The sequence below is a fragment of the Micromys minutus genome (genome assembly GCF_963924665.1).
Source record: "Micromys minutus genome assembly, chromosome: 21".
Lineage (NCBI taxonomy): Eukaryota > Metazoa > Chordata > Mammalia > Rodentia > Muridae > Micromys > Micromys minutus.
The window spans coordinates 38,872,916-38,893,494 of NC_137956.1; the positions used below are offsets into that span (position 1 = coordinate 38,872,916).

The 20,579-nt window shown below is 51.6% G+C and overlaps 2 protein-coding genes across 3 annotated transcripts; one reads left to right on the forward strand and one right to left on the reverse strand.

Moving 5' to 3' along the window:
* Positions 1–57: 57 nt before the first annotated feature.
* Positions 58–4,661, forward strand: MST1 (macrophage stimulating 1; the record flags this gene model as incomplete). The annotated part of the gene is given in 19 exon segments (XM_080934847.1): positions 58–93; positions 95–152; positions 800–947; positions 1,038–1,150; positions 1,234–1,348; positions 1,437–1,573; positions 1,655–1,775; positions 1,863–1,981; positions 2,125–2,320; positions 2,473–2,603; positions 2,687–2,789; positions 2,915–3,051; positions 3,140–3,175; positions 3,259–3,367; positions 3,531–3,608; positions 3,783–3,929; positions 4,010–4,116; positions 4,216–4,355; positions 4,500–4,661. Coding segments are annotated over 19 exon segments (2,193 nt in total).
* A 236-nt stretch (positions 4,662–4,897) lies between these two features.
* Positions 4,898–13,307, reverse strand: APEH (acylaminoacyl-peptide hydrolase). 2 transcript variants are annotated; one of them, XM_080933944.1, is made up of 22 exons: positions 13,176–13,307; positions 12,968–13,100; positions 12,378–12,504; positions 11,738–11,831; positions 11,564–11,639; positions 11,311–11,474; positions 11,050–11,187; positions 10,862–10,953; positions 10,745–10,785; positions 10,548–10,669; positions 10,062–10,122; positions 9,024–9,121; positions 8,474–8,525; positions 7,997–8,085; positions 7,462–7,600; positions 6,934–7,017; positions 6,775–6,855; positions 6,055–6,143; positions 5,771–5,961; positions 5,583–5,685; positions 5,390–5,496; positions 4,898–5,290 (listed from the first exon to the last, which is right to left on the reverse strand). In XM_080933944.1, the coding sequence occupies exons 1-22, from the start codon at positions 13,185–13,187 to the stop codon at positions 5,203–5,205; spliced, it is 2,181 nt and encodes a 726-aa protein (XP_080790070.1). In that variant the 5' UTR covers positions 13,188–13,307; the 3' UTR covers positions 4,898–5,202. The 2 variants fall into 2 exon arrangements, with proteins under 2 accessions (XP_080790070.1, XP_080790069.1); XM_080933943.1 differs by having other exon boundaries at positions 4,899–5,308.
* Positions 13,308–20,579: the final 7,272 nt, after the last annotated feature.

The window sequence follows — 20,579 nt, forward strand, 5'->3', positions numbered from 1 at the left end:
GGGGGCGTGGAGTCAGAGCCACCCAATCCTGAAGGGACAGATTTCACAATTTCCGGGATGGGGCTGTGGTGGGTCACAGTGCAGCCTCCAGCATAGGAGAATGGGGTGGCTCCCACTTCTGCTGCTTCTGGTACAGTGTCCAAAGGCTCTCGGTGAGTGTCACCCACCCTGATCCCAATTTGCCTTCAGGAGGGAGTTCACCCCAGGCCCAGACAACTCTTGTCATTGAGGGTTTACTTTCCTTTTGGGCAGGGATCAGTGACCTTGGCCTGTTGAGCAGATCTGAGGTTTGGGAATTCAAATAGACACTGTCTGATCAGGGCTACATTAGAACACACTGTAGCACAGAGGTCCGACTAGAGAAATTACCAAACCCAGAAGGTATGACTCCTAAGCCTAATGGGTCACTGTAACTTATACCTTTATTCTGGTGAGAAGGCCAGACTTGGAGTCAGAATAAAGCTGGGGCCTTCCCCAGAAAGTCTCTTAGCTCAGAGTTCGAGTATTCTCATCTGAGGGGCGAGAAGGGGAAAATGTCATAGGACCAACACCATCACCCAAATTCTCATGGAGTGGATTAGTCCAAAGCCTACTAGCAGACTAGTAGTAGTAATAATCACTGTATCTGGGCCTGCCTCCCCAACTCACTCGGTATGGAGGGATTAGCTTGGCCCTTGAAAATATACACCAGGACTACCCCCAAGGACTTTGTATTGGATTCCCTAAACGAACAAAAGATAGGATGTGTTAAAATACATGTACTAATAGGCACAATCATTTTCCCACGCCTGTCACACAGGGCAGCGCTCACCACTGAATGACTTCCAGCTGCTGCGGGGCACAGAGTTAAGGAATCTGCTACATATAGTGGTGCCAGGGCCATGGCAGGAGGATGTGGCAGACGCTGAGGAGTGTGCCAGGCGCTGTGGGCCCCTTCTGGACTGTCGGTGAGTAGTCAGGTAGCCTAGATATGGCCGAGGGCAGGAGAATCTGTGTTGCCAGTTAACCTGTGTCTGCCCGCTTCCCCCTTCCCCCAGAGCCTTCCACTACAATATGAGCAGCCATGGTTGCCAGCTGCTGCCTTGGACTCAGCACTCCTTGCACACCCAGCTATACCCTTCGAGTCTGTGTGATCTCTTCCAGAAGAAAGGTAAGTGGCAGTGAGGAGAAACAGGGTGAGTAACAGGGGCCACGGAGCCTCAGTCCCTGTTGACCTTCTTCTATTGCTTCCAGACTATGTACGGACCTGCATTATGGACAATGGGGTCAGCTACCGGGGCACTGTGGCCAGGACAGCTGATGGCCTGCCCTGCCAAGCCTGGAGCCACAGGTTCCCCAATGACCACAAGTGAGCCAGACACATAGGTTCAGACTGTTAGGCCTGATGCAGAGTTTCCCCAGTATGCACTGTGGTAAGTAAGGCTCTCTGCCTTCAGGTATATTCCCACACCAAAGAATGGCCTGGAAGAGAACTTCTGTCGGAACCCTGATGGGGACCCCAGAGGTCCCTGGTGCTACACAACAAACCGCAGGGTGCGTTTCCAGAGCTGCGGCATCAAATCCTGCAGGGAGGGTAAGCAGCTGGGGTCAATCAAACCTAAGGAGGGAGTAATAGGCCTGCCCCCACCTAGAAATGCATCGGCCCTGTTTCCAGCTGTTTGTGTTTGGTGTAATGGCGAGGATTACCGTGGCGAGGTAGACGTTACAGAAACGGGACGCGAGTGTCAACGCTGGGACCTGCAGCACCCCCACTCGCACCCTTTCCAGCCTGAAAAGTATGTAGACAGAATCCTTATGCTGAAGGTGGGGTTCAGCTCTACTAGGAAGGGGCCTGAGTCCCAGAGTCTTGTTACTGCTCCCAGGTTCCTAGACAAAGATCTGAAAGACAACTACTGTCGTAATCCGGATGGATCTGAGAGGCCCTGGTGCTACACCACAGACCCGAAAGTTGAGCGAGAATTCTGCGACCTGCCCAGTTGCGGTAGGCTGCAGGGACAGGGCCTAGGAAGGAACTTGAAAAAAACTGGCAGGCGTGGTTCAACTGGGAGAGGTACTAGGGAAGGCAGGCGTGGGTAGAGAGCAAAGGCTGCCGAGTACCAGAGACCAATTCCAGCTTTCGGGCAGGGCCCAACCTACCACCGACCATCAAAGGATCCAAGTCACAGCGGCGTAACAAGGACAAAGCTTCTAACTGCTTCCGCGGAAAAGGTGAAGACTATCGAGGCACAACCAATACCACCTCTGCGGGAGTGCCCTGCCAGCGGTGGGATGCGCAGAATCCGCACCAGCACCGCTTTACACCAGAGAAATACGCTTGCAAGTGAGGTGACAGGAGCAGGGAGAATGCACCTGAGGGTGGAGGCGGAGCTTATGGGAAGGTGGGACCTGGGGGCGGAGCCAGAGGTTCCAACCTATTGCGGGTTGGCTGGTGGGCTAGGTGGGACCTCCACTCGCAATAAGGTGACTACTCAGGGACCTTCGTGAGAATTTCTGCCGGAATCCTGATGGCTCCGAGGCGCCTTGGTGCTTCACATCTCGACCTGGTTTGCGCGTGGCCTTCTGCTACCAGATCCCACGCTGCACAGAAGATGTGGTGCCAGAGGGTGAGACTGAAGCAGGGGGTACAGAGTCTGGGTAGGAATCAACCCGGGGCTGACCACTGACTGCTCTTGCCTGCCCACCACAGGCTGCTACCACGGCTCAGGTGAACAGTATCGTGGCTCAGTCAGCAAGACCCGAAAGGGCGTTCAATGCCAGCACTGGTCCTCAGAGACACCTCATAAGCCGCAGTGAGTGTGTACACATAGCCAGACAGGGCCTTTACTCTAGGGTAGAATGCCTTAAGTTCTAGTGAGCCTAATGAGGGTCTGACTGCTGTGTCCCCCTACCTCTCACCTGTACATCGTACAACTAGATTCACACCCACCTCAGCACCGCAGGCGGGCCTGGAGGCAAACTTCTGCAGGAATCCGGATGGGGATAGCCATGGGCCCTGGTGTTATACTTTGGACCCAGAGACTCTGTTTGACTACTGTGCCCTACAACGCTGTGGTGAGTGCCTAAGACTTCCCCTTGGCTGGGTTTCAGACCTCACCTCCATAGACTGGCTCCCTTAACCTGAGTGAACTTGGTTTTGCAGATGATGACAAGCCACCATCCATTCTGGACCCCCCAGGTATATATAGGGTTGGGCCAGTTGTGGGTACACCTTCTTTGACCCCAACCCTCCCTGAAGGTTTCATCTTGTTCCACCCCCAGACCAGGTGCAGTTTGAAAAGTGTGGCAAGAGAGTTGACAAGAGCAATAAACTTCGTGTGGTGGGGGGTCATCCTGGGAACTCACCGTGGACAGTCAGCTTGAGGAATCGGTGAGGCCTAAATGTTATCTCAAGGAAGGAGCTGAGGCTGTAAACTGTGGTTATATCAGTAGAAGATGGATACTTGGCTCTGCACCAAAAGGTCCTTGCCAAAAATGACAGGTATAGCATGTGACCTAGGACTCACTGTGGCTTTTCCTAATCCTTCCTCTAGCCAGGGCCAGCATTTCTGTGGGGGTTCCCTAGTGAAGGAGAAGTGGGTACTGACCGCCCGGCAATGCATCTGGTCATGGTGAGCCTCCCTTGGGTTTAGGGACTAGGGCTCCTAGCCTTTCTTCAGCCTACCTCCCTGCCATCAACTGTCCCCGCCACCCCAGCCACTTTCCTTAGGCAAGCCAACAAGCAAACTAAATTGAGACAGCTGATTAGGAGTCAGGAATGATCTAGCAGAGTCTCTTTCTTCCAGCCATGAACCTCTCACAGGATATGAGGTATGGTTGGGTACAATTAACCAGACCCCACAGCCTGGAGAGGCAAACCTGCAGAGGGTCTCAGTGGCCAAGACAGTGTGCGGACCTGCAGGCTCCCAGCTTGTTTTACTCAAGCTGGAGAGGTATGTGGACAAGTTGAGAGGGTGTGAGGCAGGACTGGTCTTGTGGTCATAGGTCCTGAATACCCTCATTCCCTCTAAAGACCTGTGATCCTGAACCATCATGTGGCCAGGATTTGCCTGCCTCCTGAACAGTATGTGGTACCTCCAGGGACCAAGTGTGAGATCGCAGGCTGGGGTGAATCCAAAGGTAAGAGCACAGTGCATAGACACAGACTGCTACAGGCCAGGAGGCCCAGCACTGGTTTTGGCTCAAGGGTCCTCTCCTTGTCACTTGTCTTCACTCCAGGTACAAGCAATAACACAGTCCTTCACGTGGCCTCGATGAAGGTCATCTCCAATCAGGAATGTAACGTGAAGTACCGGGGACACATACAAGAGAGTGAGATATGCACCGAGGGATTGCTGGTCCCTACGGGGGCTTGTGAGGTCAGTGGGAGAGTTCCTGGGCCAGCCTGGGAAGGGTCTGGGAGCTGGAACTATACTACTTAATTACCAAGGGGGCAGGATGTCAGGGGAGGTTAGTCATTGCCAAGATCCAGCCCTCACCAGTTTTTTTTTTCTGTCTGCCAGGGTGACTACGGGGGCCCACTTGCCTGCTATACCCATGACTGCTGGGTCCTACAGGGACTTATCATCCCAAACAGAGTGTGTGCTCGGCCCCGCTGGCCAGCTATCTTCACACGTGTGTCTGTGTTTGTGGACTGGATTAACAAGGTCATGCAGCTGGAATAGGCCTGCTTGTGATCTCTTAGAGATGACAAGACTTCTTATCAAACATAAAGCAAACTTTTCTCTGTGTCTGTAGAGAGTGCTTCTTAGTCTCCATTTCTAGGGAATGAGTTGTTAACGTCTTGCAAGAGGTTGTATGGTTTAAGACCAGCACACTTTAGGCTAGGTGTGTACTCTGGATGGGCACCGTCTTCCCCAGGCACTCCTGGAAATACAAGGATAGTGCACAAGTTTCCAGCACATGGGACCAGAGCAGAAAGAGCTATGCTGGTCTGTACCAGTCCCATCTGGCCAGGACAGGCAGGAGTGAGTCTCTCATGGCTTCTGTCAGATGATATCAAACTTTGGATATCAAACCAAGACCTGGGGATGGCTTGGTACAAAGTACCAGCACAAACCAGGCTCTGTGTCCTCTTTTATTATGATTACGTAGTCCATAGTCCTCTGCCCACTCATTCAGAGTCCAGAGCCCAGGAAACTTCTTGGCTGTTCTGCCAGATCCTGGACCTTACCAAGATCAAAGTGTGAGACGGACGATAGGGCTTCAGCTACCCAAGTGTGTGTGCAGCCAAAGCACAGTATTCATGAAGCTGTCCGACTCCACCTCCACCTCTGAGAGCGCATGGGTGCTCCTGGGGTACAGCAGGAGCCTATATGAGCAACACATGATGTTGGAGGGTCCTGTCCTGTTTACCTGCCACCAGTTGCCCAAAATATCCAGTGACACTCACCGAACAGGCACATTCCGGGCCTTGAGGGCACGGTAGTACTCCATACCCTGCTTGAACGGTACCCGCCGGTCCTCCTGGCCCAGCATCAGTAACACTGGTGTCTTTACCTAGGTGTATGGGAGGCAAGGAGCTAGGGTGAGCTGAGCTCTGGATTCTGGAGGAATGGGTGACACAACCCAGGATACCTGGGTACCTGAGGGATGTACTTGATGGGTGATTTATCCAGCATCTCCTCCCACGCATTCAGATCTGGCAGGCAGTCATGGCTATAAGGGAAGCCAGTCTCCACCATACACCTATAAAAGACCAAAAGATGCAGACCACAGGATCCCAAGGGAATATGGGGTAGAAGAAAGGGCAGGACCTTTAATGCACACTCACCAATCAGGGATGTCAGTGGAGCCCATCATGGAGGCAATGTTGATCACTGGGTTCCGGGCTATACAAGCACTGTAGGTTTCTGGGTATTGACCAATCAGGTGGCAGGAAAGGAACCCACCATGGGAACCACCCATAAGGGCCACACGTCTTGCATCGAAGTGTTCCTCCTGGAGCACCTGCTCCACTGCAAACTAAAGTGTGGGCAGAGGATGCTACAGCCAGATCACTGCCGGCTGAAAGCCATGAATCCTCCCTCCCTGTCTAGGAGCCCAGCACCCTGCTACCTGGACATCCTTCACATCCTGGTGGCCCACATTGCCTGGGAGAGAAAGGATGCTGTCTTGGCCAAAGCCAGTGGAGCCACGATAGTTCACTAAAAGTGAGACAAGATAGTCAGGCAATGTTCTCAGCTCTCAACCCCATTCCATCTATCTGTGAAGTAGGCCCTCCCTAGGACCAGCTACGTCATGTGCTGTCAAGGGGCAGTAGCCAAGAGAGATGAAGCTGCTACCCAGGGGCCACAGCATCCTTTCCAAGGGAGCTTCAAGTTAATCCACACAATCACCAGGTTATGAAGCCAGAGGCTAGGTCAGGGCAATTTCTAGTTCTTTTTTAAAGATTTATTTATTATGTATACAGCATTCTGGCTGCATGTATGCCTGCAGGTCAGAAGAGGACACCAGATCTCATTGTGGATGGTTGTGTGGTTGCTGGGAATTGAACTCAGGACCTCTGGAAGAGCAGACAGTGCTCTTAACCTCTGAGCCATCTCTCCAGCCCTCTTTTTTTTTAAAGACAGGGTTTTTCTGTGTAGCCCTGGATAATCTTGGACTCAAAGTTCTACCTGCCTCTGCCTCCCAAGTGCTGGAATTAAAGGACTGTATACCCACTGCCCAGCCCCAGTAGCAGTTTCCAAAGAGTAAGCACTCCATAGAAAAACATATACAGCCAAGGCCACCCCATCACTTCATGGACCCCAGTGGAATCGCAGTTTCCTTTCTTACCTAGAAGCACTGCAAAGCCCATCTTGCAAAGCATGGCTGGGAACAGCATCCAGGCAGTGACAAAGGATGAATGGGGTCCCCCTGCAGACAGGAAGCAGAGGGTGAAAGGCCAGCCAGGTGGGGCGGTAGGTAGGCAGGCGCTCTTAGGTAACTACCTACCATGGGGCATGACTACCATGGGGACCTGGGTCTTATCTGGAGGGTTGCAGGGCTGCAAAAGGATTGCTTCGAAGTCTAGGTCAGCTGCAGGGAGAGGGCAGTAGTCAGCAAGACCAGCTCTGCTTCACAGAGGCGTCCTCAACCAAGTGAAACAGAGGTCCAGTCAAGGTAGCTCACAGGCAGCTCCCACTACGACACATTGAGCCCCCTAAAGCTTGTGCCCTTTTCTGCTTTGTCAGAGAGCCCTGTTGTCTGAAAGGATAGCATTCCAGAATAGTCACATAAGCCTTATGAGAGGCCTATTTCCTTTAACTCTTCATTTTCTCACCACAGATGATATGCTCTGGCAGGACTTCGTGCTGATAACTGCAGCAGGTACTCAGATCTCTGGATGCTATTCCCCATGACCATAAGATCAGAAAACGTTCTAGAGGAAACCCTAGAAAGCCTGTGAGCTAGGAAGGGTCACCACAGTTGCTGTGTGCTGGGGATCTGGAGAAGGTGTCATCTGCCATTGGCCCAGCTCACCATATTGTGCATTCTCTTGGTCTGGAGGTGGGTGTAACACACGGATGCCCCACTGGATGTCAGGAATAGGCTCAGCCTCCTCCAGGGACACCCATGACACAGACCGCTCCTTACCAGCAGGAGGCAGGAACCCAACTTTCTGCCAAAGGGAAGGAAAGTGTCACAGGTGGGCCAGCTCCCAGAACCCCATCTCTAAAGAGCACTGCATAATTTCTTGTTGAGTGGTATATGCCAATAGGCATCCACATATAAACCACCCCTAGCCATGCCACATTTCTTGGCTTCTAGGTTTTTCTGTCTCTCTGGACTCTAATAATAAATGACTGGGCACTTCTTGTAGACACACGGTTCAGGATGGTGCAAATGCTAGCCCCTGGTTCCTACTCTTGAGTTGCCGAGCCCAAAGAACCATAGGACTAGCCAAGCCATCTCTGCCCTTCTACATGCTGACCAATCACGGTCAGTCTTTGGGCCCAGTTCTGTGGCATGGAAGCTTGTAATTCTTTCCTTCTAGCCTGGGACCCACAATACTCACCAGGCTTGGGGGCAGATTGGGTGTGGAAAACTGGGCAACCATAAGGTCTCGGTCAATCGTAAGCAGCTTCCAGCTTCCTGCTGATCCCCCTAGAGGAAGCAGAAGTGCGCAAAGTCAAGGCAGGTGGAGAACTCAAAGACTGATTCAGAGGCAAACCATAGGGGTGAGTGTGGGAAAGCTAGAGAGTTCAACAAAGGTTTCTCCAGGGTTTGGGCAGGAGGTGGAAGGCTGAAATAGCTTGGCAAGAAAGGTCTATAGACCTTAGGACAGGGGGTGGGGCTATGGGGCCAGGGCATATGGGTCAATAGCGCATCGGAGAAAAGAGGTAGATCCAGGTTAGATTCTCAGGACACTGGAGCAAGTGGTGAGAATGACGGAGCACACCACTACTGCCCCATATCAAGCTCTGGCTCCTTTCCTAGGCTGGCTGCCCATCCACCCACCCTGCCTTCACCCCACAGCAGAGGCCCTGCTCACCAGCTGTCAGGGAGGTGACACTGCCCGTCTGGGTGTCCACAGCAAACAGGTCCTTAAACAGAGGGGAGACTATCTGTAGGACATCCAAAGCCCTATGGGGTCTGTCCTGTTCCTATTTCCTTTCTATTGTCTTAGGGACACTTTGGCCTATGGTGATGGCTACTCTGTGTAACAGGGAGAACCCTGGATCCAGATTCAATTTCTTCACAATGTACTGGATACATCCAGGCAAGGAATGGAAGGATATGAGAACAAATAATATCATACCCAAAGGACCATGGCACATTCTGGCACATCGTCCCACAAGGACCTATCTCAGAGACAGCCCCAAGGCTTGGGGCTCTTCTGTGGGGCACCAGAACATTTGGTCCCCTTAAGGAAAAGCAAGTCCAGCAGAAGGCAGAAAAGGCTTCAAGGAGCCAGTTAAGACTTTCAGGCTCAGCATTCCTCTAGGGCCACATACTCGCTCTGCCCCAGGTCCTAAACTCCTCTGCAGATGATTACAGGGCAAATGTTGATGCTACCTCTCCACAGAATCAGGGGCTTTTACCTGCCGGCTGCGCTGGGCAGAGTCAAAGACCACTCTCTGGCTGTCAGCTGACCAGCATCCCCAAGGAAGAAGACTGCAGTAGATCCCAGAGAAGTTCTCTGCAAAGACAGAAACTCTGCATCTAAGAGTAGAGAGGGGTTTATTGAGCAGAAGGTAAAGGGGAAGGAGGAAAGACTTCTGAGGACCTGAAGAGGCAGAGCTGGCAAGTATATGCAGAAAACTCGATGCTTTCCTATTGGTTGTTTTCTTTTGAGTTTTGGCCTTATTAAGTGAACATGTTTGTCCACCAGAGTGCAGAGTACAGCAGCTCATTCAGGAGCTCAGAAGGTGGACATAACCACCCCATCCACAAACAAAGAGACAGAAGCTCATGGAGGCCAGAGCACTAACCAAGGACACACGGCTAGTAGGCAGCACTGAGGTTCAGACTAGGTCCCTATTATGGTGTCCTTGCAAACCAAAGGTGTGTGCTAAGGATCAAACACAGGGCTTTGCAAATGCTAGCCATGTGCTTTACCATTGAGCCATATTCTGGCTGTATCCCTGCAACTCTGTCCACTGGACCTGACCACGGGACCCTTGGGACCTTTCTAGGTGGCTTGAGAAAAGAAAACTTTTATCCCCACGTCCTCAGGATGCCTGAAGATTGCAAGCAGAGCTGTAACCACCTGATGTCGAGAGAGAAGCCTCATAGCTACAAGTCACCTTCCCAGAGGACCAGCTGACTGAGGCTGGCTGGACAAAGGTTGCTGGGCTGGAACACAGTAACACAGAACCAGCAGCCCCAGTGCTTAAGTGTAACACTGCAAACTAATATATTTTCTGACACTCATCCCAAGCCAACCTGGGCTATTCTCATCTTAGTTTTGGTCTAGTCAACAACTTTCTATCAGGGTATTGCCCATAGTAGCATCTTCTACCACTGGTGGGCCTGGGCACAGGGCTGCAGTAGCAAGGAGAGAGTCTTCCAAAGGAACCCAGGAAGGAGAGACAGACTAGAATAGGCCCTACTGATTCCCCCAGCCAGGCACCTCTTACCTCCCAGCTGCCGAGGTACAATGTCCACCACCACTGAGGTGACCTTGGTGTACCAGTCATACTGCAAGGGAACACAATGGTCAAACCCACTAGGGCATGGATCTCAGGGCACAGAGCTCTGCCATCTATCCCTTTGGGTGACAACTTTGGATTGCCTTAGGGAGACATGGGGGCCAATTTATCTCTTTAATGGTAGCCTGGACTTGTCTTAGATAGGCATGTCTCTTGGACTTCCACCCAGAGCTCTCCTTGTGCAGGGGATGGACGATGTATAACCCCCCAACTCTGCCCCTGCTCCTTGGAAAGCCTCACTACTTGGAGATGTGAAATGAGACAAGTATCTCTGTGGCCGGAGGAGACTCTTGAGGAGGTGAGCCCACTGATAAACTGACGACAGGAGAGGGCTCAGAGCCGGGAGATGCTGCTGTCCCTTTATTCTCCAACAAGAGGCTAACCATCCTCCCTCCGCCTCCCGCTTCCGCTTACCAGGCAGAGCTGGCTGCACTGATGATGAGGGGCTAGAGACGGGTACTGTAGGTAGACGATGCGGCACTGGTCTGGGCTCAGGCGAGGGGAACAGACAGCCAGGGAATCATCCGAGAGCAGTTCTAGGCCACAGAAATATGAGTATCACAGACTGGGGAAGACTGTCGGGAAAGCGCACATGGACGCCAGACACTTACCACACTTCCCGCCTCTCAGGTCCACATAGTAGAGAGCTGATCTGGAAAGGTCAGAAAGACACTCAGCTCCATGGTCAGCTGGGCCATCAGGGCCCTCGGGTCCGCCCACTTCCTCACCTGCGATTGGTGCAGTAGCGGATACCTAGCCGAAAGGGTTCATGCCACCAGCCCACAAACACCACACCTGTGTCCCCGGGCGCCCAGAAAGCCTGGAAATAAGACCACAAAGTAGGTATGAGCAAGACATAATTGCTCAAGCAGGGGACCCTGCCTCCAGGAGGGGCACAGGCCAACTTGCTGCTGACCTGACCAGGGGACACATTTTCAGGGATGTCCTCAAGCACTGAGATGCTGCCACTCTCGATATCCAACACGCAGAGCACAGGGATGCTTTTGGAAACCATAGTTTCTCCCCAGTCTTCATGAAATACAAACTGGTCCCCCTGAGGACAGAGGACACTCAATGCCCAGTGTGCCTACAGAACCCTGCCCTGCCTCCTAGACACTGATGCCTCCCAGTTCCACTGGGTGCAGTGGCCTTTGTGGCCTGGCCACACCACAAGCACCTTGATGGCCTGGTCTGACTTCTTCGGCCTGGCCATCTCATCATCGCTGGTACTGATGTCCAAAGCTTTGGTTTGAAAGAAGGACTCAGCCTTGGGACGCTTCTTCTCCGCCACATACAACAAGTGTGTCTCTGAGTATGACCAGGAAAGGCAGCCAAAGCAGTCTGCGTGCAGGGAGGGACGATTAGGGGGAGCCCAAAGCTATGGTTGCCCCTTCTTCCCACCCTGCCTGCTTACCAGCCAGGCGCCTCACCATCCTCATAAACAGGCCCATGCTTCTCCAGTGCTGACAGGTTGAAACTCTTGAGCTTCCGGTTTTTCTCCCAGACCTGAGGATACCTGGGCATCAGACTGCCAGTCCCTCCACAGATCCTCACCTGTGGTGCTAAGTAACCTACTGCCTGCCACCTCATCCTTGCAGACTCACCTCCAGGAACTGTTTCTCCTCCCCTGCGACTGTGCCTCCAGCCTTGCGAAGCACAGCTTTCATGGTGCCTGAAGGAGAATCTCTGCTCAGCAGCCTGAGAACAGGGGTCGCAGGTCAGGATTGTGCCAAGCCCCCAAAACAGCCTTGTGCTGCCCCCTTACTGGTCACAACCTCTTAGATGAATCAATCGCGCTCTCTCTCTCTCTCTCTCTCTCCTTTCTATAACCCTTTTCTTTTCTTTTGGGGGGGGGGTGTTGGTCTGGTGTTAAAAAGTCAGAGGAGGCAGCATAGGAGACAGTCAACTGAGATTCTGACTTCACACCAGCCCATGAAGCACTTCCCGCCTCAAGCTGGCTGGCCTTCTCTCTCTTCCTTATGTTAATGACTTAACTCTCTCCAGATTCCCAGAGACCTTGAATCTAGTTCAGAAGAAGCTTCTAGTATTTATCCGGCCATGTCTCCAGAGACCAAACAAGCTCTCAAGGAGCAGGCACCTGGGTCTTTGCTCCCCTGAAGCCGCCCAAAGTTGTCCCTGAGTGGAATAGGCATATAGCTCGACACCCTAAATGGTGACATTTATGAAAGGCTAGCATGGCAGGTGGCTTCGGTCTTGTCTACAAACTCCTCTTGTCACACTTACTCCCCCCGGGTTTCCACACTGTTGCCCGCAGGCCCAGCAAACACCACCGAGTCTCCATCATGGAACACTAGGTACTGGCGACAGAATCGGATGTTCTCCATTCGCTCCAAGTCCCTCTGAGTCCACTCTGCAAGGGAGGCATGAGGCTGCTCAACTTGTCTGGGCCAGTTTGGACCAATCAAGGCCTACCTTTCCCAATCTGTCTCCAGACTCCCGAGTAAAGCCTGGACAACACTTCACTTAATATAACCTGAGCCTAGTCAGCTGACAGTCAGAGAGAACCCACTGCTAACCATAGAATTTTAAGGGCAACGTAGCTGTTGTTGGGGCTGTAGAGTGTAAGAGCTGGAGAGTCCTGCGAGGTCCACACTTTGCATTCAGGTCTGAATTTTGCTCCCACACCTTCAACTCATTTACGGACATTATTAACCAGTAAGACTAGAGCAGCTCCCAAAACACCTGTGCGCAGGAACTGCAGTTGGGTTTCCTCCCCAAACCCGTGTCAAGTCAAGCAGTGTGCCCTCCACAGTTCCCACCTCTCCACCTGGATGCACAGGCCCGTCGCCACCCAGTTCCCTCAGTCTACACACCAGTATGCACAGTTCGATAGAGGCCCCCATACTGCGTGGTGACCTCCGGGCCCAGGCAGGCGGCGCTCAGCGAAGGCTGGCGGCTAAGGCCCCGGTACAGCGCTGCCGCCTCCTGGGGCTCACTCAGCAGCACCTGCGCAGGGGACACACCAGGGTCAGGCTCAGCCCGGGCTACGGAGGCCACGGGGGCCACGGGCCGAGCCCTCACCTGACGCTCCATAGTCGGTCTTTCGGTAGCAGCTAAGTCCCGGAAGTGAAGCTTCGGGGCGGGGCCTAAGGCGGTCCCCAGTTTCCGCTACACCCAGTGCCGACCTGGGACCCGCAGGGCCCTGTATAAGCTTGGACCAGCCGGCAGGGGGCGGTGCCTGGGTGGTATGAAGGCGGGGCCTACGAAGGAGCCGCCCGGAGGGGAGGAGCGGGACTAGACAAGTGGGAGGCAGAATCTGGAAGTCGAATCCTGGGATTTTTAGAGATAGGAAAGCCTCCGAGGAGAAAGGGCGGGCGTGTAGCAGCGGAATACAGAGCTGGTGTTCGGGGATAGGGGAGGTCTGGGAGAAGTGAAGGAAGTAGGATCGGACTTCAGCCGACTGTGAGCTGAAAGCTGCGGGGGGTGGGGGGAGAAGAAAGCCTTGAGCATTCGAAGGGCGGGGCTTCAGAGGAAACCAATGATCCTTAAGAATGAGGTGAGGAGGAAGGGTGGGAACCGAACACCGAGACTAGCGAGTCGAGAAAACGGAACGTAGCGGGGCGCGGCACTCGCGGGGATCTCTTTCAGCTCTCTCCCCAGCTACCGCAAGCCAGGCGGTTAGGAGTGGGAAACGAAGGTTCCCGGGCGGAGCCCTGGGCCGCCGGGCAAAGGGCAGTGCTGAACTCTCTGGGTGCTACCCCGGCTTATCAATCACCAGACTTTCCCCCAAAACTATCTGTTGCCACAGCCTTAACACGCCCTTCTCAGTGGCTCATTGATGCGGATCAGGAGCAGACGTGGGGTGAGAGCAGCGAACGCTGTGGAAAGAAGAGTCTAGGCAGACAGTCTCTTCCTGCACACCACACAGGACTAGGTAGACTTAGGTGACAGCAGAGGGCAAAACCGGTTGGACAACAAAATGCATCTCCCCCCTCCTCCATGTAGTTTGAGACTGGCTGGTCTGAAAGAGTCCCCTTGAATGAGTGCTTTCTTTCTTCTTGAGGCAAAATTGATACTCTTTGTTTAATCTGTTTCTTATTTTCTTTTTTTTTTTTAGATTTGTTTATTTATTATATGTAAGTACACTGTAGCTGTCTTCAGACACACCAGAAGAGGGCATCAGATCTCATTACAGATGGTTGTGAGGCCCCATGTAGTTGCTGGGATTTGAACTTAGGACCTCTGGAAGAGCAGTCAGTGCTCTTAACCACTGAGCCATCTCCCCAACCCTGTTTCTTATTTTCGAATGATGCTTGACTTATATTTGTTTAGTTTCTCTACATAATCCCGGCCTGTAACTCGCAGAGACCTACCTATCTCTGTTTCCCAAAAGCTGGGATTAAAAGTGTGGGCTATAACACTGGGCTTGAAGTACTCTTGGCTATATGTGGGGATTAAGGTCTCAACCATGAGAAAAAAAGTTCTGAGGTTGGAGCAAGGCAGGCAAATGTAAAGCCTGCTTGAGAGCACCAGGGGGCAGCACGTGCCCATCTACGCCTGGGAACCAGTATCCTGAAAACTGTCCTGCGGGAACCCATTGGCTTGGGCAGGCCTTTGCACCTTCTTGGAGGGTCATTTTTAAATGGCTTGGTGTTGATTCGGCCCCAGTTGTGTGCCAATATTTCTGAATTTTTTTTGCTCTTTCTCATCTTTTTTCTTTAATCATGGAGAATATTGTCACAAACGTCGGCATTTGCTTGTTTGGCTAAGCATTCCCACTTCAGAAATCATCACATAGACAGTCTAGAGGTTGTTTATATCAAGTCCTTTTATTCTGATACCACAGAAATACCTTGTCACAGTACAGGGGAGGGACACTGAAGTACCACGAGTTCTCACAGAGCACAGGAGGACAGTACACAATTCACAAGGTCATGTGGAGGACTCGGGTCATTGCACTTACAACTGTAAACTTGTTTGTTTGACTTTGTACAGCACTCTTCTCCCCCCAAATAAAGAAGGAGGGAAGGGAGGAGGGAGGAGGAGGGAAAGCAAAAACAAGACATAGAAGCTAGAGGGAAAATGTAGATGGCCACTACTCTCCAGGGTATCACCCTTGGAGAGGAGCTGATTTGACCCCAGAGGCTGAATGAGACTCGTGTGCACACACACAAACATACACACACACACACACACACACACATGCCCAAGCGCACGCGCACACACACACACTCATGTACATGTGCTTACACAGATAGTATCTCACGACTTCTATGGCTCTCCAGTGCCACCCGGTGCACATGGTAGCAGGGTGCTGGCACCCAGGGAAACAGAGATGGCATCTTCAGAGAGTTTCAGTTGATTATATCTGTCCCTCTGACCCTGTTGGAGTCCATGATGACAAATTATTTACAGCATGGGAGGAGAAGAACTATTGGGCAGGGCTGTGTTCTCACGGCAAAGGAACTGCCTGGAAAACTCCTCATAGGCTCCAGAATACAGGCCAGAATTGCTGCCCCTGCTGTTCTTACACTGTGGGCCCTGAGTCCAATCACCCTCCCCAAAGAATAGGAAGAAGATGGTGTGAGGACCATCACTATGAAGTGAGTGTGTTGAGGCCTTGGGTGGGCACTGAGAGGGGGAAATGGAGAAGGTCTGGACTCTACCCAGAGACTTCTTACCCATTTGAAGATGCACCAATTGCTTACCGAGTCCCACGGCAGCAAACACTGGTCCCCAAGCTCTAGAGTCGACAAAAGAGCCTGGGGTACCTCTGATCTAGAAGACTATTGCAGTCATAGTCACAAAGGGGCAAAGATTTGTCCTGTGGGCACAGCCAGGGATAATAGAGTAGCAGATATCAGAAATGTCAAACTCGAAGTTAGCCAGAAAAGAAACTTGCTGTAAAGTTAATGCTTTAGAGCCTAGGCGGGCTGCCAGAGATTGACCCGTGGATATCCTGCCTGCTCTCATCTCCTAATCCAGTCCCTTGACTCTGAGGGGAAAGGGATACTGCCACGATCCCAAGTATCCAAACACTGGGCAATTCTGCACACACCTGGGCCTGCAAATTCCTCAATGAGGGCCTTCTTTAGCCCTTATAGAGATGGCCCCATATAGCCCAAGTTTGATCTCTGAGATATTCCATAGCAGGAAGAAAGCCAAATCCCAGGAATTCAGGCTCTTAAGTCCAACACAGCTTTCAGTGTCCCATCCACAGCTGCCAACGGTGGGACAGGATCCCACTCTAAAGGATTTATAAGCCTTGTAAAAAAGCATGAGAAACATGAACCCCTGAGAAAATGCATGATATACACCAAAGCTCTCTGGAGGCAGGCCAGACTTTAGGGGTCAGGCAGGTGCTGCCTACTCCTGGACCAGTGAGGGAGATACAGTGTAATACCTATACTTCAGCAGAGGCAGGTCCTGGGGCAGATGTGGAGAGGGTTATACAGACCCTTCTGTAAGCTTTGCTTTTGAGAAACTTTCTGAGCTCAGCTTGAAGCTGTTATTTATGTGAACTTTTTTTTTCTGAATGATATTTTCAGCCATAGTCAGCTCTTCCTGGGCAGTCTATGACCCCTGGCTCCATTCCAGATCTCTTGGATCACAGTCTTTGAGGCTCCACATCACAAAGGAGAGACATAGAGCAGGGTCAGTCAAGATCTAGGAATCGCAAGGGCACAGCCAGGATCCCTTGGCTTCTGCCTCTCCACAAATGTATCTCAGCTTTGCCCTTAAGCAGTGCCCCACTGGGAAGGGGTGACCAGATTCTTTTGGCTCAGGCCTATGATAGGAGGGAGAAGTGATACACAAGTAGAACTCCTACAGCAAACCCACAGAATGTTCATACACATGCATCCTGCGTGGGCTCCTCTCTCTGTCTAAGGCTTGTTTTTTTATCTGCTATTGGACACAGATAAAAACTGCAAGGTATATGGGGCCTCAGGGCCTGCTCCATGACCTGGTATATACAGGCGGTTCTGGCAGGTCTTTACTAGCATGTCCCAAAGTCAGGGAGAAGCGCTCCTAAAGGAGAGGTTTGGAGGCAAAAAGAACTCCAAGCAAGAGGTCGAGCATTTAAAATGAATGAGATCGTGCAAAGAAGCTTCGAGCTGTGCATGCTCTGCTGCGAGACAGGCGGTGACTCGCCTGGCAGGCAGCGAGTCCTGCCACAGGTCAAACATGCCACAGACTTAGAATTTACACCCACACACACATACATATTCACACACACACACACATGCTCTCTCTTTCTCTCTCACACATCTACACACAGAGAGTGGGGACAAGGATCAGGTTGAGGTGGGGGTATGAGCAGATAGAGCTACCCAGTTTCTCAACTGTGTGTTTGCAATTAACTCCTTATATGTAACACGGAATTTATTAAATATTAACAGTTGTTTTTGAGGGTTTATATTTCATTGCATAGAACATTAGAGATGAGACTTGTGGCTGGGCCCGAGATGAAGGGAGGCCTCCAAGGAAAGGGCTTTGGGGAGGCATGAGGCCCAGTCCACCAGGTGAATGAATGGTGTCATACTCCCCTTACCTCACAGGGCTCTGAACCTTTCCCTTGGCTCCTCTGCTCTGAGCACACCCACTGCTGATGGCTTAAGAGGACTGGAATTGCACAGTAAACAGGTGGGCTGAGGAGCCTCCCTGGACCTCGCCCTGGGTTTGTGCTCTTGGTGGCCTGCTGCCTGCTATTGCTTCTAAATCAACATTTCTCCCTGTGCTGAGCAGGGGCAGAGCGGAGAGGAAGCCAAACCATCAGTCACGAGGAAGGGGATGGGGGGAGAGACAAAGGGATAAAAGCAAAGAAAGGGAGAGAAAGAAAAATAAAACAAAAAAAAATGTTCATGAGGTATACATGTAAATCAAACTGGAATGATTAAGGCTGTTCTTGAAATCAAAAGAAATCCCCAGGTGTACAGAGGAGGAGCCGAGGAGCCGGCTGGTCAAGACGATGGCGGTGCTGCTGGGATGCTCACAATGGCTGGGGGGGATGGCTTTAAGATGATGGCAGGCATGCCTAGTTACGCTGCCATCCACGGGCTGGGAGAAGCCTCAGCCGGTGCCCACGCTGCTTTTCGGTGCTATGGCCTCTTGTTTCAGCGATGAGACAGTGTTAGGTCCTAATGTTTGTAAAGTTCTCCCAAACCCATGCTGGCCATGTGGAGGTCTGCTCCAGTGTCACCCATGGGGCAGGGTGAAGGGGGCAAGGCCTTATGGCCACAGAGGGATCTGGGCCAGCTGGAATGTGAAGGAATCGGAGCCCAGGGCCCCAGCCCTCAGTCAAAGCCCCTCTCCAAGGCTGTGGAAAAAACTTCTGGCATCTTAGAGGGAGGGCAGTGTGCACCCGAACTCTGTGTATAACGCATTGGAAGCCTGGCTGGCCAGGCCACGGGAGGCTTCGGGAAGAGCAGCAGACAGCCACAGCAGCAACTGCATTCTGGTGAGGGCTCCTTTCTCCCAAGGACGGCTGGCCTGAGTAAGGCAGGGTCTCTTGAAAGACATGAAAGGTCCCCCAAGCCAATGGTCCCATTGGTCCAGCAGATGCTTCACCTAGGTCACCGCTGTTAGAAAACATTTCATTCTCATGCTTGGCCGAGGCCTGCCTGCTGGGTGGGGCCCACCTGGTGTGAATCTTTGGGCCAAGGGGTTGCCAGCTTGTAGATGCTTTGAAAAGAGGGAGAGAAGAAAGGTTTGCCTGTTTGTTTGTCACAGTTTGCCACCCTCCTTACATTGCTCTTAGGCGTTGCCATGTGTCATGGCCAGGTTCCGACTCACCCAGAGGGTTCCATTCTATCAAGGCATAGAGAGGTCAGGATTCGTACAAATTAAAGATCACAGAAAGAAGGATTGGGAGAAGGAAGAATCAGATCTCCAGGAAAAGACCTCCCTTCTTTCTCTCTCCTTTGAGACAATAGGATCTCATTACATCACTCAAAGTGACACTAGAGTGACCCTCCTACTTTAGCCTACAGCACAGGCCTGTCCCACCATGTCCAACTCTTTTTTATATTTGTGTGCAGATACCTGCACGCGAAGGTCAGAGGCTAACCTGCAGGCGGTGGTTCTCTCCTTCACCATTTGCATTCTAGGATTTAAACTCAGGTTGTTAGGCTTTGGCGTTTTTACCCAGTGAACCATCTTGCTGGCCCTTTTGACATTGATTTTGTAAGAGTGTAGGAAGCCAGGTATGAAAGCATACACCCACAATCCTAGCCTTAAGCAGTGGAGGCAGGAGACTCACTACAAGTTCATGGTCAGCTTGATCTACATATCTTGAGTTACAGATCAGTCAGTCCTACAAATGAGACTCAGTCTCAAAAAAAAAAAAACAAAAACAAAAACAAAAAAACAAAAACAAAACAAAACAAACAAACAAACAAAAACTAAACATGAAGAGAGTGAGGGAGGAGGTGAAGTTCTGTTTCAAAAGGCAAGTGTCTCCTAGCTCATCTCTGAAACTGACATAAAGGACACCAGGAGACGGATATACAGAGCTGAGTGCTGGGATCAGAGGGAGCTCTTAACTACAGGGTCATGGTCTCTGGCCCTGCCCACACTGTGGCAAGGTGTGGACCAAAGCACAGGTGTGCTGCCGTTCCTTCTTAGCAGTTCTCTGGCTCCGAACACAGGCTGGGTGCTGTCCTGGACCCAGGCCATGGGCTGGCCCTCCCCACTCTCTTGAGTATCACTTGAGAGTTTACGCATGTTCCAGGGAATGACAAGAAAAGGTCTAGCTGAGAGGGAGGATTGCGCAAAGGCAGGGAGCTTTCCCGCACTTCCAGCTCGGACTATTTTCTCCAGGGCAGTTCCCGTTGCTGCAGAGACCCTGCTGCACATTTGCCATCAGAAAAACCCTTTCAAACTGGCTTTTTAGTATTTTATTTATTTACTTACTTTTTTTTTGTGGGAGTTATTTGCTTTGTTTTTTTTTTTTTTTTTTTTTTTTTTTTGCTCGTTTGTTTTTTGAGGCACAGTCTTTCTGTTTAGCCCTAGCTGTCCTGGAACTTGCTCTGTAGACCAGGTTGGCCTTACAGTCACAGAGATCCACCTGCTTCTGCTTTCAAGTGCTGGGATCTAAGATGTATGCTACCATTCATAGGTAGAGTTTTTATTTTGAAATTTATTTACTCTTTGTCTCCCTTAACAGACCATTGACTTGAAAGGGCAGGAACTCAGTTTTGATTTCTATTGTGTCCCCAATGTCTGAAACAGGGTTGGGCACATAGCTGAGGCTCGATCAGCATTTGTTGAGTAAATGGATGAGAGACTAAGCCTTCTCAGCACCTCTGCGCTCCTGAAAAGATTGGCACCCTGAAAAGTCCTTGGTACCCATACACAGCTTCCTCTCTACTGTGAGCAGGCCTGATCTAACCAAGGGCACTTGCTGCTCTAAGGCTCCCTTAAAGTGACCTGTTTACTGACTGCTGTCCTAGACCTGGGCCATGGGCTGTCTCTCCCCACCCCCCT

Excerpts from the sequence above, each read along its gene's own strand:
- APEH (XM_080933943.1), bottom strand. Across the intron at positions 11,640-11,737 it reads AGGAGAAACAGTTCCTGGAG|GTCTGGGAGAAAAACCGGAA; the intron begins GTGAGTCTGCAA and ends AGGTATCCTCAG. Across the intron at positions 7,018-7,461 it reads CCAAGAGAATGCACAATATG|CTGACCTAGACTTCGAAGCA; the intron begins GTGAGCTGGGCC and ends CTCTCCCTGCAG.